This window comes from Ctenocephalides felis, unplaced genomic scaffold (assembly GCF_003426905.1).
Source record: "Ctenocephalides felis isolate EL2017-DRISC unplaced genomic scaffold, ASM342690v1 CF-g0.4_SCAFFOLD_01886, whole genome shotgun sequence".
Classification (NCBI taxonomy): Eukaryota; Metazoa; Arthropoda; class Insecta; order Siphonaptera; family Pulicidae; genus Ctenocephalides; species Ctenocephalides felis.
The window spans coordinates 148,940,366-148,953,100 of record NW_020538040.1 but is presented as its reverse complement, the minus strand read 5'-3'; the positions used below and the strand labels follow the sequence as shown (position 1 = coordinate 148,953,100).

Below are 12,735 nucleotides of genomic sequence, written 5' to 3'. Positions count from 1 at the left end.
ACCTGGCAATAAAAAATTCCAGGATCAATGATCAAAATTGACTTATGAATTGCCAATGATCAAAATTGAATGAATTATAATGTTATAAATGAAGAAATGAAAGTTTATATTGCTTTACATTTGTGAAATGTGTTGAATATCAATGAAATCACTTTACATTTTTTTTAACAGTGAGGTGCATATATGTACCATGAGTAAAATCCATTACTATTTTTAATCATGAACATACTTCAACGTCTATTGCACAAACTTAATTAAAAGCGATTGTTCTAGTATTTATTTAATAAAATATTTAACGAAAGAAATTATTGCCAAAAAAAGTCTATTCATATGTATGTATAAAATTTATATATATATATATATATATATATATATATATATATATAATATGAAGAACAATTCATAATTACGATGTACATACAACATGAGTTGAATGTATAATGTACATGACATGAACTAATATATATATATATATATATATATATATATATATATATATATACACAAAATTCTCAAATCAGTATTCATTATTAAAGCATAATGATTCATTATTAAAGGTACGTGATATCAATGAGCTTTGTCTCATCACAAAAACAAATTATTATTACGTACAATCAATATCCAAATTAATGATTATCAATAGAAAATCATTACAATTAATTAATTTGAAAATATAATATATATAATCAGTATTATATTATAGGTAAATTAAAATTAATTTATTCGAAAATATAATACAAAAATAATCGGTAACATACTATAATTCAGTTATAAAAATGATGGTCGTTTATCAAAATACAATTGATAAAATGATTGTAAACAATATTATTATTATCTGAACATCTTACAAATTGAACTATGTATAATATAAATTCCATAAATTATCTTCAGAAATAAGTGAAATAATAATCATATAACTGTTCAACAAGAGAAAGCCGAAAACTTTTGAAGCAACAAAATGGCGATCAATACCTAATCAGTTAAGTTAAGTCGATCAGCTTTTCGCGTACGCGAAAATTTCTTAAAATTAACGCAAACAATATATCTAAACGTCTTACAAATTGAACTTTATACAATATAATCTCTATAAATTGCCTTCAGCTATAATCTATAATCATATAACAGCTAAATAAGAAAAATCCTTAAATTTATTGAAGCACCAAAATGGCGATTGATACCGAATCACTTAAGTTGAGTCGATTAAATTTTCGCGTACGTTTAAATAACATATAGATGAAAACTAACTTACGTTTTCTGCAGTCACTCTACTAAATTCGTATTTTCTACCTTCTGACACACCACTTTTAATATTTAATGCTTACTTGGACGATATTTTGTGCAAAAAGTAATCCGTACATGATCCTTTTCTGCACAAAATTTTGCAAGAGATCAACACGATCAGCTCGCCGCAAAAAAGGTGAACCAACATGAAAAAGATTTAGCGCCGCAAATATCTTGCTTAGAAAAAAATATTTAATGAACACTAACGATATATCAGTTAATGTATATTAAATAAGTTATACTTACTAATTATATGTACATTAATGTATTACTACAAGCGTCGCCTCATATTGTAATTCGGAAATGAGAATAATACACCCCACATTTGGTTGTCCAAAAGAAAATTGCTTAAAATTAACGCAAGCAATATATCTAAACGTCTTACAAACTAAACTTTATACAATATAATCTCTATAAATTGCCTCCAGCAACAAGCTATAATCACATAATTGCTAAATAAGAAAAATCCATGAAAATTTATTGAAGAATCAAAATGGCGATTGATACCGAATCACTTAAGTTGAGTCGATCAGATTTTCGCGTACGCTTAAATAACATATAGAAGAAAACTAACTTACTTTTTATGCAGTCACTCTGCTAAATGATTATTTTACATCTTCTGGTGTGGCACAGTAAATATTTAATGCTTAATTAAACGATATTTTTCACAAGAAAGAAATTGTATATAATCCTTTTTGGACAAAATTTTGCAAGAGATCAACACGACCAGCTCGCCGAAAAAAAGGTGAAGCAACATGAAAAACATTTAGCAATATGCACCGCAAAAATCTTACTTGAAATAAGTTAATAAATTAAAACTAACGATATGTGTTATTTATAATAATACTAAGTACACTAATTATATGTATATTAATGTATTACTACAAGCGTCGCGTTATATTATAATTCGGAAATATAAATAATGCACCCCAAGTTTGGGTGTCCAAAAGCAAATTTCTTAAAATTAATGTGAAAAAAAAAACTAATATTATCTGAACGTTTCACAAACTGAATTATATACAATATAATCTCTATAAATTGCCTCCAGCAACAAGCTATTATCACATAATTTCTAAATAAGAAAAATCCGTGAAAATTTATTGAAGAATCAAAATGGCGATTGATACCGAATCACTTAAGTTGAGTCGATCAGATTTTCGCGTACGCTTAAATAACATATAAATGAAAACTAACTTACGTTTTCTGCAGTCACTCTGCTAAATTGATATTCTCTATCTTTTGAAACACCACTCTTAATATTTAATGCTTATTTGGGCGATCTTTTGTGCAAAAAGTAATCTGTACATAATCCTTGTCTGGTCAAAATTTCACGCACAACCAATGAGATTAGCTCAACGAAAAAACAAGTGAACCAACATGAATGTGCGCGAACATCTTCCTTAAAAGAAATTATTTAATTAATACTAACAGTATATTATATATATATATATATATATATATATATATATATAATTATTAGTTGTACTTACTATTTATATGTGTATTAATATAGCCAAATCTTACAGCGTCGCGCATGTAATGCGGAAATGATTAACAAAAGTTAACGTTAAAGATTAACAATGTCTGATGTGCAAAGACGTGCGCAATCTACAACATTTTTTACTTAATATTTTTCAATTTTAACAAATTTCAATTACATCAAATGGTTTTCAAATTTTGAAATTTTTTTAGTTAAATATTGAAACACATTATTTTTAAAATTAGCAGGTTGTATTGTATAGCATAATCTTCTTCTTCGAGAAGTTAGTAAGCACAGAAATCTTATCAGAAAAGCAAAGACTGAGCATAAAATAACTGCTAATGCTAATATGTGTCTTATTACAATAAATAATATCTAGATTTTTTTTCTATCAATATTAATAAAATTTAACTCTAATTTTATCAAAGCATTTATCAAAAATTCAACATGTAAAAATTATTTAACGTTAATTTACTGCTGCTTTTAACAATAAGTACATAGCAATAGTTTTTTTTAAATTATTTAAGCTATCATGCATTTAAAAATCAAGTAACTAAAGCTATATATAAGTGATAATTTCACAAGCTAGAACGAAATATAAACATTTTCGAGGAGTTTAATATATAAAGAAAAACTAAAAATATTTGTACTTACATACATATCATGTTTCCTGTTATCACAATTTTAACACTAATTTTTTGTAAACTATTTCAGGAAATTCCATACACATATACTGGAATTTGATGGACAAGGGGACTGGACATTCCAGGAGTTAAACGAAAATTCAAAACAGAAAAGCTATAGTTAGTTTAAATTGCAGTTACCATCTATAAAGGAAACATCACTTTAACATAAATTTTTAAGTGCATATCAAATAAGAACATGAAGAATGTGCTCACAGACACTATCTTGGAGCATTGCAATGTGAAGAGATTTAAATATAATAAACATGAAAATTTTTTATTCTCAGCAACTTTTGTTCATAGTTCACATTAAATGTAAATTTTTAGCAAGGCAGTGGATCTGTATTGCATGTTCTAATGAAAAATTGTGACTTTATATTAAGTTTATAAATAAAATAAATGAGAATATCCATTTTTATGTTTTATTTACACATCAACCAGAAACGTTTTTCACAAATTTGTTAAAAGAAATTGTAATACTATTATAATTGCCTATTTCATTTAAAATTAAAATTTGGAATGAAAAACGTGATCCAGTTAGACAGCATTGTTACTAAATTGAATAGTCCATCACTGATACTGCTATTTTAGATGTTAGTTGCAATTTCAATTGTAATATTGCTGATACATGCATTATTGAGAGGATCATCACAGATCTATTTTTACTGTTGGGCAGCTAATTTCTTCTTGAGAGATTCTGGCATCTCTGGTGGTGGTGGTCGTGGCATACGCAACCAGACTTTGACGGCATCATAAATAAACCATTGGGCAGCGGTTAATGTACCAATCATGATGATCCTAGGTCCTAATCCCTTCCATAAACCAGCAAAGCCAAGTTTTTTGGCAGCGTCAATGGCTGTTGCTCCTTTGTCTTGATTTAGCTTGGAAACAACTGTGTCTGCAGGATGAGAAACTACTGCACAGAATACACCGGCAATGTAACCAGCAGCAAAGGTGACAACCAATTGTTCACCTTTAGTGCATTCTGCTCTGGGTTTGGGAACCACATGAGTGTATAACAATTCAACTGTTCTTTCGAAACAAGCAAACTTCATCATGGTATATGGGATTTGCCTCATCCACAATGGTACTAAGCCCTTATAGAATCCATTAAGTCCTTCATCCTTATAGATTTTGGGAACTGCTTCACGCATGGTGTTAGCAAATCCAGGCATAGTCTGGATACGAACTTTAGCAGCTTCCATGGGAGCTAAAGCAATGTCAGCAAAGAATTCTGCACTAGCAGAAGCCGACAAGTAAAGCGATGTCCTCCATAAGTACGATTTTTCTTCTCCCAATATGTCAGAGTACAATACTTTGAATACTTCATAAAGACCGAATTTGCAAAGACCCTGTGCAAAAATACATTTATGTTTTCAATTTAAAAACATTGAATAAAAAAATAAATATATCAATAGTATATGCTAGCCATGTTGAAATAACACACCTGCATGGAGTATCCAACAAAGGTTGGAGCCCAACCTTTAGCAAGACCTCTAGCACCATCTTCCGCTAGAGTTACCTATGAATTTAAATTATATTGAATTATCAATTAATAATTAATAATTAATCGAGTTGTAAGTAAAAATAAATGTAAAGTAAAATTACTTTGAATCCATTGAATACTGATTTGTATTTTGCAGGATCTACTTGAATACGGCATTTCACTAAATCAAGTGGAACGACCATGGTGTGTGTTACACCTAAAATAAACAAAATTAGTATCGTGCATTTATTATGGGTCATTTATGAAAAATTCAATCATACCGCAAGAAATAATTCCTCCAAATCCGCAAAGAGCAAAGTAATGACCAGATCCAAAGGCACAGGAATCTAAATATAATTATTATTAGAATGTATTCTATTTGAGAATTTGTAAACATTGTATAATACCTCCTGTTGCATCTGAGGTGGAGGCTGCCATTGTTGCCAATGATTTAGATTCAGCTTCACATTGTACAGGTGCAATAGGGCTACGGAAAGGCGAATTCCGTGCCACCTCTAACAAACTGTTGAACATGGTTGCCTAAAGAACTAATAAAAAAGTATGTATTAGCTTGTTGAAGCTTAAATTAACAACTAAGCGCCAATTGCTCAAGGCGTTTGATATATTTATAAATGACAATGACCCAAAGTAGAATTCATTTTTTGCATAATGTTATACTTGAAACTTCAATGCCATCTAAAACACCGCATCAGCACTTATTACATAACATTCAATTCGATGATATATTTATCAGACTTAGTGAAATACGCTACCACAAATTAAATACTAATGGAAAAATTTAATTGCTACATTAATTTTGCAGATATTATGCAACATCCACTTGAAAGGTTAATAAATCGATTGTAACATGTCGATCGATAAAATTAATAAACTACGAATTAACTACTCACAAGTAATCGAATAAATAATATGTTAAACACTACTTACTTTGTATATTCACAGACGACTGCTTTTAAGCCGCCTTTACTTAATGCACGAATCAGCAAAGTGCTGTCACAAGGCTAAAGCAGCCACAAAATGACGGAAGAACTGCAACTATCCTTAGACCACGTTTGCCAACATGCACAATTAAGGGCTTAGGGAATTTTGCTTATGCAAACTGTGCTCATGACAGGTGACCAACAATGAGAAAATTAAAAATGCTTGATGCTCGCCGTTTGACAGTTAACTCTTCATATAATAATTATAGTTGCTTAATCTCATATTTATTAGTAATTTAAAGAATTGATTATTGATTCATATTAGATATAATAGGTTTGTGATAACTAAAATGAGAGACATAAATTTTGCTTTGTAAACTGTGTAAATTTCTGGAGAAAACTGCATCAATAGTCGTGCCATATCTTGTTGTTGATTCAAATGGAGAATTATTCATTGTTAAATTAAATTTTTATTTAAAAAATCAATTAATGGCCGAGATTCTTCTGAACGAAAATTGACGTTGAAATCTCCAGCAAGAATTAATGTTATCTCGTTAAGATTAGTGTTTAAAAGTTTTGCACCTTTATTAAAGAAATGAATGAACTGCTGATGGAGAAATTTCATGATATTTGATACCTTTTTTTATTGGGTTTTAGTGGGAGAAATGTAAAGGAAAACTATAATTAATGTTTGATTATCCAGTAACACAGTTGGCACTGCCTTTCGACAAATCTGACATCCAACCTGATTATTTGAATCAATATTCAGAAAACTATTATTAAGAATTTGTTTTTGAAATTCTTTTAATATTAAGTCACTTTGAAATTAAAGTCGATCACACACAAAACATGCATAGCCAAAGCTATCATTTGTAAATTGTTTTTCAAACAATTTTTGTGCATTCCTAAACAAATTGAAGTTTACATATAGAAGTTCAATTACTTCAATTGACTCTTACAAAAGATCAGATCTCGTCAAATTATTAATCACATTATATACAGAATTATTTTTAATTACAATTAATTACTATTAGAATAAATTAAAATTAGACTTTATAACCATTTTAAAAGAAAAGCATGTAAGCTTTTTCTAAATTTCCAAAAGAGTCTTAGACATAATTCTGCCAAAAGATATATTTTCCGCATGTTAGACTAAAGCTGTGTTACTTTAGTATTCTTTAATCTCTATAAAAATCCAGATAATTATTATATTAAACAATGCCTAAAGAAATATTGTTTTCACAATTTCACTTATCATGTAATTATGTTTGAAGAACTTCATGTAATTAAAATTAATGTACATTTATTGACTCCTTGTTTTTTTTTACTATTTTCCTGGCGATTCAGTCTCATTTTTTGAGCAGCTTTAGTATCTGTCTTGGATATAAAAATATTTTCCATTTTCAAAAATATATAGTGACCACGAATAATACAAATTACTTCAATAAACTTGCATTTCTTACACGGCACAGGTTTTTTATTTGTTTTATTATTTATGTTATTATACAATCAAAGAACCCTCTGAGGCGACACGACAACCAATCACAATCGACCCGTATAGAAATGATCTCATCGAGAGCGAATGACGAATCATTGACACTCGACTTAAAAATAACTCCATAATTAAAAATAACTTAAAATTAAGCCATAACGCTTTTTCGTTGCATTTTCACAGATTTACTCCCTAGCGCCTAAAGAAGTTATACTTCAATTGTATTGTTATATTTAGTTCAGGGGCAAGGTTGTAGGAAAAAGTTTGTAACTTGTAATACATCTACTCTGTTAAGCTATGAAATCATAGTGCCTTATGTGTTGATCACCTTAACACGTTGACGCACACTTTTAATTTGATGATCGTGCTTTAGAAACACACATTTTTTTAATTGTTTATTTTTGCCAGACGAAATCGCTAAAGATCATATGGCTATAGCCGTCATTTGCAGCAACGTGTTAAGCACTTTCCAAATATTGAAACTAAAATATTGATGTACAAAATGTTTTTCAGTACTTCTACTTTGAATATTTTGAAACATGTAAGTAATTATATTATTACATACTTATTACTTAAATCTAATCTGGCTCTATCTAAAGTACATTTAATATTTACTTTATTGACTCCATGACCAGGAGTTATCTAATCAGAAATATCAATTATATTCCCAACTGTACAACAGATCAAAATTTATGGAGGCACTTTAAAATTATAAGCCTTGTCAGTATTCTGCATCTATAATTCTGGCATATTTTAAATAAGACACTTTGATCCATACAAGATTGACACTATGTAGCAATATTGGTATAATTAAATGAATTACATTGAAACTGCGATTTGTAATCGCGATCAAAATACATTTTAATTTCATTCAAGACAGAAGTACACATTTTTAAAAACATTTAAAATTATGTTTGACTACATAAAATATGAAATTTATAATTAATTTTATGCATATCTGGTTAAAATTATGTGATTTAGCCGTACATAGATAAAATTGATTATACTAATTTGTAAATGAATGCATATTTTTATTTGTATAAAATACACAAAATTTAATTATTTTCAAAAAAACATCTACAAACAATATAAATATACATTGCATTTATCCCATAAATAGTTAAAAATATCACCATTTAATCACATGGGTGTAATGAATAATTTTTAATTGTGAACATTAAAAACTGGTCATTTTTTTGTGGAACTAAAGAATAATATTATTTTAAAAGTTTGCATTAATGAAAGATGAACTTTGCAAAACAAAATAATTCATTATTAATAATCATTTGTAATACATGCTATTAACGAAGATGAAACATACATTCATATATTCCATATTTGGAGTACAATAGTTGTTTTATTCCAGCTAAGTGAAAACTGAAATCTCTTCAGCTAAAAATAAATTGTGCTAATTATTTAAAGTCTATTTAATTAAGATCTATTTTTCTCTTGATATTAATCTATTCTCCTCAGGTTGAAGAAATTCTTGACAAACAGCTTCTATCATTTCTTTAACAGTTTGCTTCAGTGTGACTAGATCCCTTAAACATAATATGAACTACTTAGAATCAAAATCTAAATATTAAAGATAGAAAGATGAATGATGATATAACAATATACTTACTTCATCTCTGGTTTTGCACACATTTCACTATAATATTTTAACTTTGGTTCTGTTCCACTTGTTCTAAGTGTCACTGAAAATCCATTGTTGAAAAAAAATGTGATGATTTGCGAAGACTTGCTACATGGTAAATTTGGTTGTTTTAATAAACTATCATAGCATGTTGTTAAATCTTGAATGCGACTGATTTCATACTTTCCATTTAAAATTTCATGTGGGTACTGAAATGAAGAATTTATTTCAAATATGCTTAGTTCAATATGATTAAGGTTTTAGTTTAGAAGCACATTTGAAAAACATAGTTTTACAAATAAAATATAAAAATATAATAGAATTTGTATTATCTACCATCTATGTTAATACCTTATCAGACCGTTTGGAACCAGGAAAATTACGCAAGCGTGCAAAAATAGAGTTGATTGTGTCCTGTTCATGGCATATATAGTAAGAATTTATTGTCATATGATAACCATACTGATTGTAAATTCGGTTTATTTGTTCATGGAGTGTTAATTTTTTTTCATCATACAAAAAGCATGCTAATGTAGCAAGCATAGTAGCTGCACTGATACCATCTTTGTCTAAAACTAAAGTGCCCCACATGAAACCAATAGCTTCTTCAAATGCAAAGAGAACATGTTTTTTATTCGCAATCAGTTTAATAGCTTCATTTCCTGTTAACAAATATTAGAAAAAAAAACTAGAATTAAAAAAAATGCAAAAGCTAGATAAATCTTATTGTTAATAATAAATTTTATAAGAGTTTGTATTATTAAATTATAAACTCTGCAGTAAAAATATGTATGAAATTATTACCCATCCATTTAAATCCAGTAAGGGTTTCAATAAAATGAAAGCCATGATGTTCAGCCATAGTTTTCAAAATTTTAGAGCTTACAGCACTTGATAACATATACACGCTATCTAAATTTAAATTAGGGTTTAGAAGTTTATGCACTTCAAGTGACCACCATCCTAGAAGGGCACCTAATTCATTACCGGTGAAAATATGCCATTCTCCATTGCTAAAAATGATATATGTTATTAGTGATTTAATATCAACAAAAAGTAAATATCACATGAATCAGTTATAGACTGTAACATTTACCCTAATTTTTCAGCACATGCAAGACGATCAGCATCTGGATCATTAGCTAAAACTATAGTCTTTCCCTTCTTATTTGCTAACTCTATTGCCAAATCCAAAGCTTTATTTTCTTCGGGATTGGGAAATTTAACTGTTGGAAAATCTGGATCAGGATGCGCTTGTTCCTGCCATAAAAGGACATCATTAGTAAATATTTATAATTTTCTAAAGAAATAATTCTTTAAATCCTTTATAGTAATTTATGATATATTACCTCAACTGCTATCACTGGTCTGAGATTTGCTTGCTCAAAAGCTTTCTGAATGTATTTATATCCCACACCATGCATAGGCGAATAAACAAATTCAAGTGATGATTTTGAATTTAAACTCATCAAATTATCTGGTATTAATTTACTCAGACTTTTGCAGTAATTATCAAACAAAACTGAGGGATCTTTATGAACACTCTTGGGAAGTACTGTTATGTCCCAAGATTTGGGCCAAGGTCTAAAAGTATTTGTAACTATACATAACATAATAGCCAATTGCTATTTCCAAATATATGTGAAGAAAAACTTACTTAAGATTCTCTAGAATATGCTTTTGTATATTTTTGTCATGCGGTGGTGTTATTTGGCAGCTATTTTCCCAGTACACCTAAAATATACTTAATTTTATATGTTATATTTTGTGTTACATATTTAAATAGAAATAGATTCAATCTTGTTCTACCTTATAACCATTATCATCTTTAGGATTATGAGAAGCGGTCACCATAATTCCTATTGCATATTTTTCTGACATCACTGTATATGGAATTAAAGGTGTAGGCACATAGTCTGTAAATAAGCCCACTGGCACTTCAGCATTCTGAAAAATTCTTGCGGTTATTTCAGCAAATCTGTCAATATATTAAAAATAGAGTTAGATTCTAAAAAATTAATATAAACTGTTAAAAATTAAGGAAGTTAAGTCAATATGCTTTGCAAACAGTTTTTATAAGCCTATGCTTTGGCATTGAATACGATAGAATTAAAAAATTGATTAAAATATGATAAATAATTATAATAAAAATATACCTTTTGCTATTATATCTTCCATCATATCCAATAACTACACCACGCTTAAATAATTGATCACCCAATGATTCTTCTGAGTATCGTAAAAGACCTTGAGCTGTCTGTAGAATTATTAATTCATTCATACCACCAGGGCCTGGTTGCATTGGACCACGTAATCCGGCTGTTCCAAATGTTAAACGAGGTGATGAAAATAATTTTTTGAGTTCATCATATTGGTGGTTTTGGGCTAAAGTTTCAATTTTTTTAAGACCCTGTTCACCCTGGGTAAAGAAAAGTTTTTTAATTAAAGAGAAATAAAATGTAATAAAATGGAGGAACATATGTGATACAAATAAAAAGTTTTTTTCATACATTTTATTTTGAATTTATAATTGTTGAAAAGAAAAGCGCCACTGGATTTAAGTCATCAATTTTCCTGATAAAGATTGAAATAACTTAGTTAGCTATTATTTATAAGAAATTATTTATAAGTAAATAGTTAAGATTATATCATTATCAATGAAATATTGTTAATATTATAACGAATGGGGAAACAACTATTGAGCTGTTTTTCCAACATGTCTGTTTAGTATACAATGTCCCTTTAAGGCTGACAATTGTAAATTCCTCAAATTTACCAAATGTCCTTAACTGAACAGTTGTAAATAAAATAAAGAATATATATATATATATATATATATATTATTGTACTTGTAAATAAAATAATTGATATAAATTAATGCTCACCCTATCCCATTCAAGCCACTCATTTAAAATTCGATCAATGTCTTCATTTTTTGTGGTGATTTTTAAATATTGTTTCTCCATAATTTAAATAAATGAAGTAACAATAATGTTACTTATAAATATGATTTATTTATATTTATGTGTAATTGTGTTGTCTGGTCTGGTTGACTTCAAAGTTTTAACTATTGATATCAGCTTATGTCACTACAAACAAACAACATTAGATAGATAAGACCGGAGATAAAAAAAATTGAGTGCTTCTCAACATTTTCAATACATAAGTCGTGTAATAATTATAAACAATATAATTTTCAAGACTGCAATAAATTATTTGTCAATCTAAAAAAATAGTTTAAATTAACAAATTTTTTATCCAATAATTACCAATACAAACTCAAGAATTTTTTAAATAATACTATTTTAATTGTCGTATATTCTACCTAGATAATTTATAGTAAATTCAGAACATAAAATTTTGACAGCCCACGATTTTGAGGTTAATTTGTACATTGCGAGATGTTTTAAGCTGCAGAGCACGCGGTGATACGGTTTCTTGTCTAATATCAAAATATTTTGAAAAATATAAATATGAATATAAATATAAATATGATTATAAATATAAATATGAATATAAATATAAATATGAATATAAATATAAATATATAAACATAAAAATAAATACAAGTTTATAAATGTAAATGGTAAATGGTGAAGTTAATGATAAATAGTAAATAGTAAATAGTAAATAGTAAATAGTAAATAGTAAATAGTAAATAGTAAATTATAAATAGTAAATTATAAATAGTAAATAGTAAATTATAAATAGTAAATAGTAAATTATAAATTATAAA

At 28.0% G+C, this 12,735-nt stretch overlaps 3 protein-coding genes across 6 annotated transcripts in view; 1 reads left to right on the top strand and 2 right to left on the bottom strand.

Moving 5' to 3' along the window:
• LOC113378014 (ATP-binding cassette sub-family D member 2) overlaps positions 1-3,793 on the top strand; it is a 191,183-nt gene extending 187,390 nt beyond the window's left edge. For 3 of the 4 annotated variants that reach the window (XM_026618503.1, XM_026618502.1, XM_026618505.1), the window contains one exon: positions 3,476-3,601. In XM_026618503.1, the coding sequence (XP_026474288.1) occupies positions 3,476-3,569 (94 nt within the window). In that variant the 3' untranslated portion in view covers positions 3,570-3,601. Of the gene's footprint in view, positions 1-3,475 lie in introns of all 4 variants that reach the window. The other variant, XM_026618504.1, reaches the window with a different exon arrangement.
• A 57-nt stretch (positions 3,794-3,850) lies between these two features.
• On the bottom strand, positions 3,851-6,019 carry LOC113378017 (phosphate carrier protein, mitochondrial-like). The gene is made up of 6 exons (XM_026618516.1): positions 5,879-6,019; positions 5,338-5,478; positions 5,212-5,277; positions 5,053-5,147; positions 4,892-4,966; positions 3,851-4,796 (listed from the first exon to the last, which is right to left on the bottom strand). The coding sequence occupies exons 2-6, from the start codon at positions 5,462-5,464 to the stop codon at positions 4,107-4,109; spliced, it is 1,053 nt and encodes a 350-aa protein (XP_026474301.1). The 5' UTR covers positions 5,465-5,478; positions 5,879-6,019; the 3' UTR covers positions 3,851-4,106.
• Positions 6,020-8,709: 2,690 nt separating this feature from the next.
• LOC113377429 (phosphoglucomutase-2) lies at positions 8,710-12,299 on the bottom strand. Its single transcript, XM_026617747.1, has 11 exons — positions 12,269-12,299; positions 11,885-12,088; positions 11,156-11,418; positions 10,809-10,977; positions 10,657-10,733; positions 10,349-10,583; positions 10,096-10,259; positions 9,804-10,012; positions 9,351-9,661; positions 8,988-9,208; positions 8,710-8,904 (listed from the first exon to the last, which is right to left on the bottom strand). The coding sequence occupies exons 2-11, from the start codon at positions 11,963-11,965 to the stop codon at positions 8,802-8,804; spliced, it is 1,833 nt and encodes a 610-aa protein (XP_026473532.1). The 5' UTR covers positions 11,966-12,088; positions 12,269-12,299; the 3' UTR covers positions 8,710-8,801.
• Between the last annotated feature and the right edge of the window lie 436 nt (positions 12,300-12,735).

Excerpts from the sequence above, each read along its gene's own strand:
- LOC113378017 (XM_026618516.1), bottom strand. The coding sequence starts at position 5,464 with ATGTTCAACAGTTTGTTAGAGGTGGCACGGAATTCGCCTTTCCGTAGC. Across the intron at positions 5,278-5,337 it reads CACCTCAGATGCAACAGGAG|ATTCCTGTGCCTTTGGATCT; the intron begins GTATTATACAAT and ends AATTATATTTAG. Across the intron at positions 5,148-5,211 it reads TGGAGGAATTATTTCTTGCG|GTGTAACACACACCATGGTC; the intron begins GTATGATTGAAT and ends TGTTTATTTTAG.
- LOC113377429 (XM_026617747.1), bottom strand. The coding sequence starts at position 11,965 with ATGGAGAAACAATATTTAAAAATCACCACAAAAAATGAAGACATTGAT. Across the intron at positions 10,013-10,095 it reads GCATGTGCTGAAAAATTAGG|CAATGGAGAATGGCATATTT; the intron begins GTAAATGTTACA and ends TATCATTTTTAG. Across the intron at positions 9,209-9,350 it reads GTTCCAAACGGTCTGATAAG|TACCCACATGAAATTTTAAA; the intron begins GTATTAACATAG and ends TCTTCATTTCAG.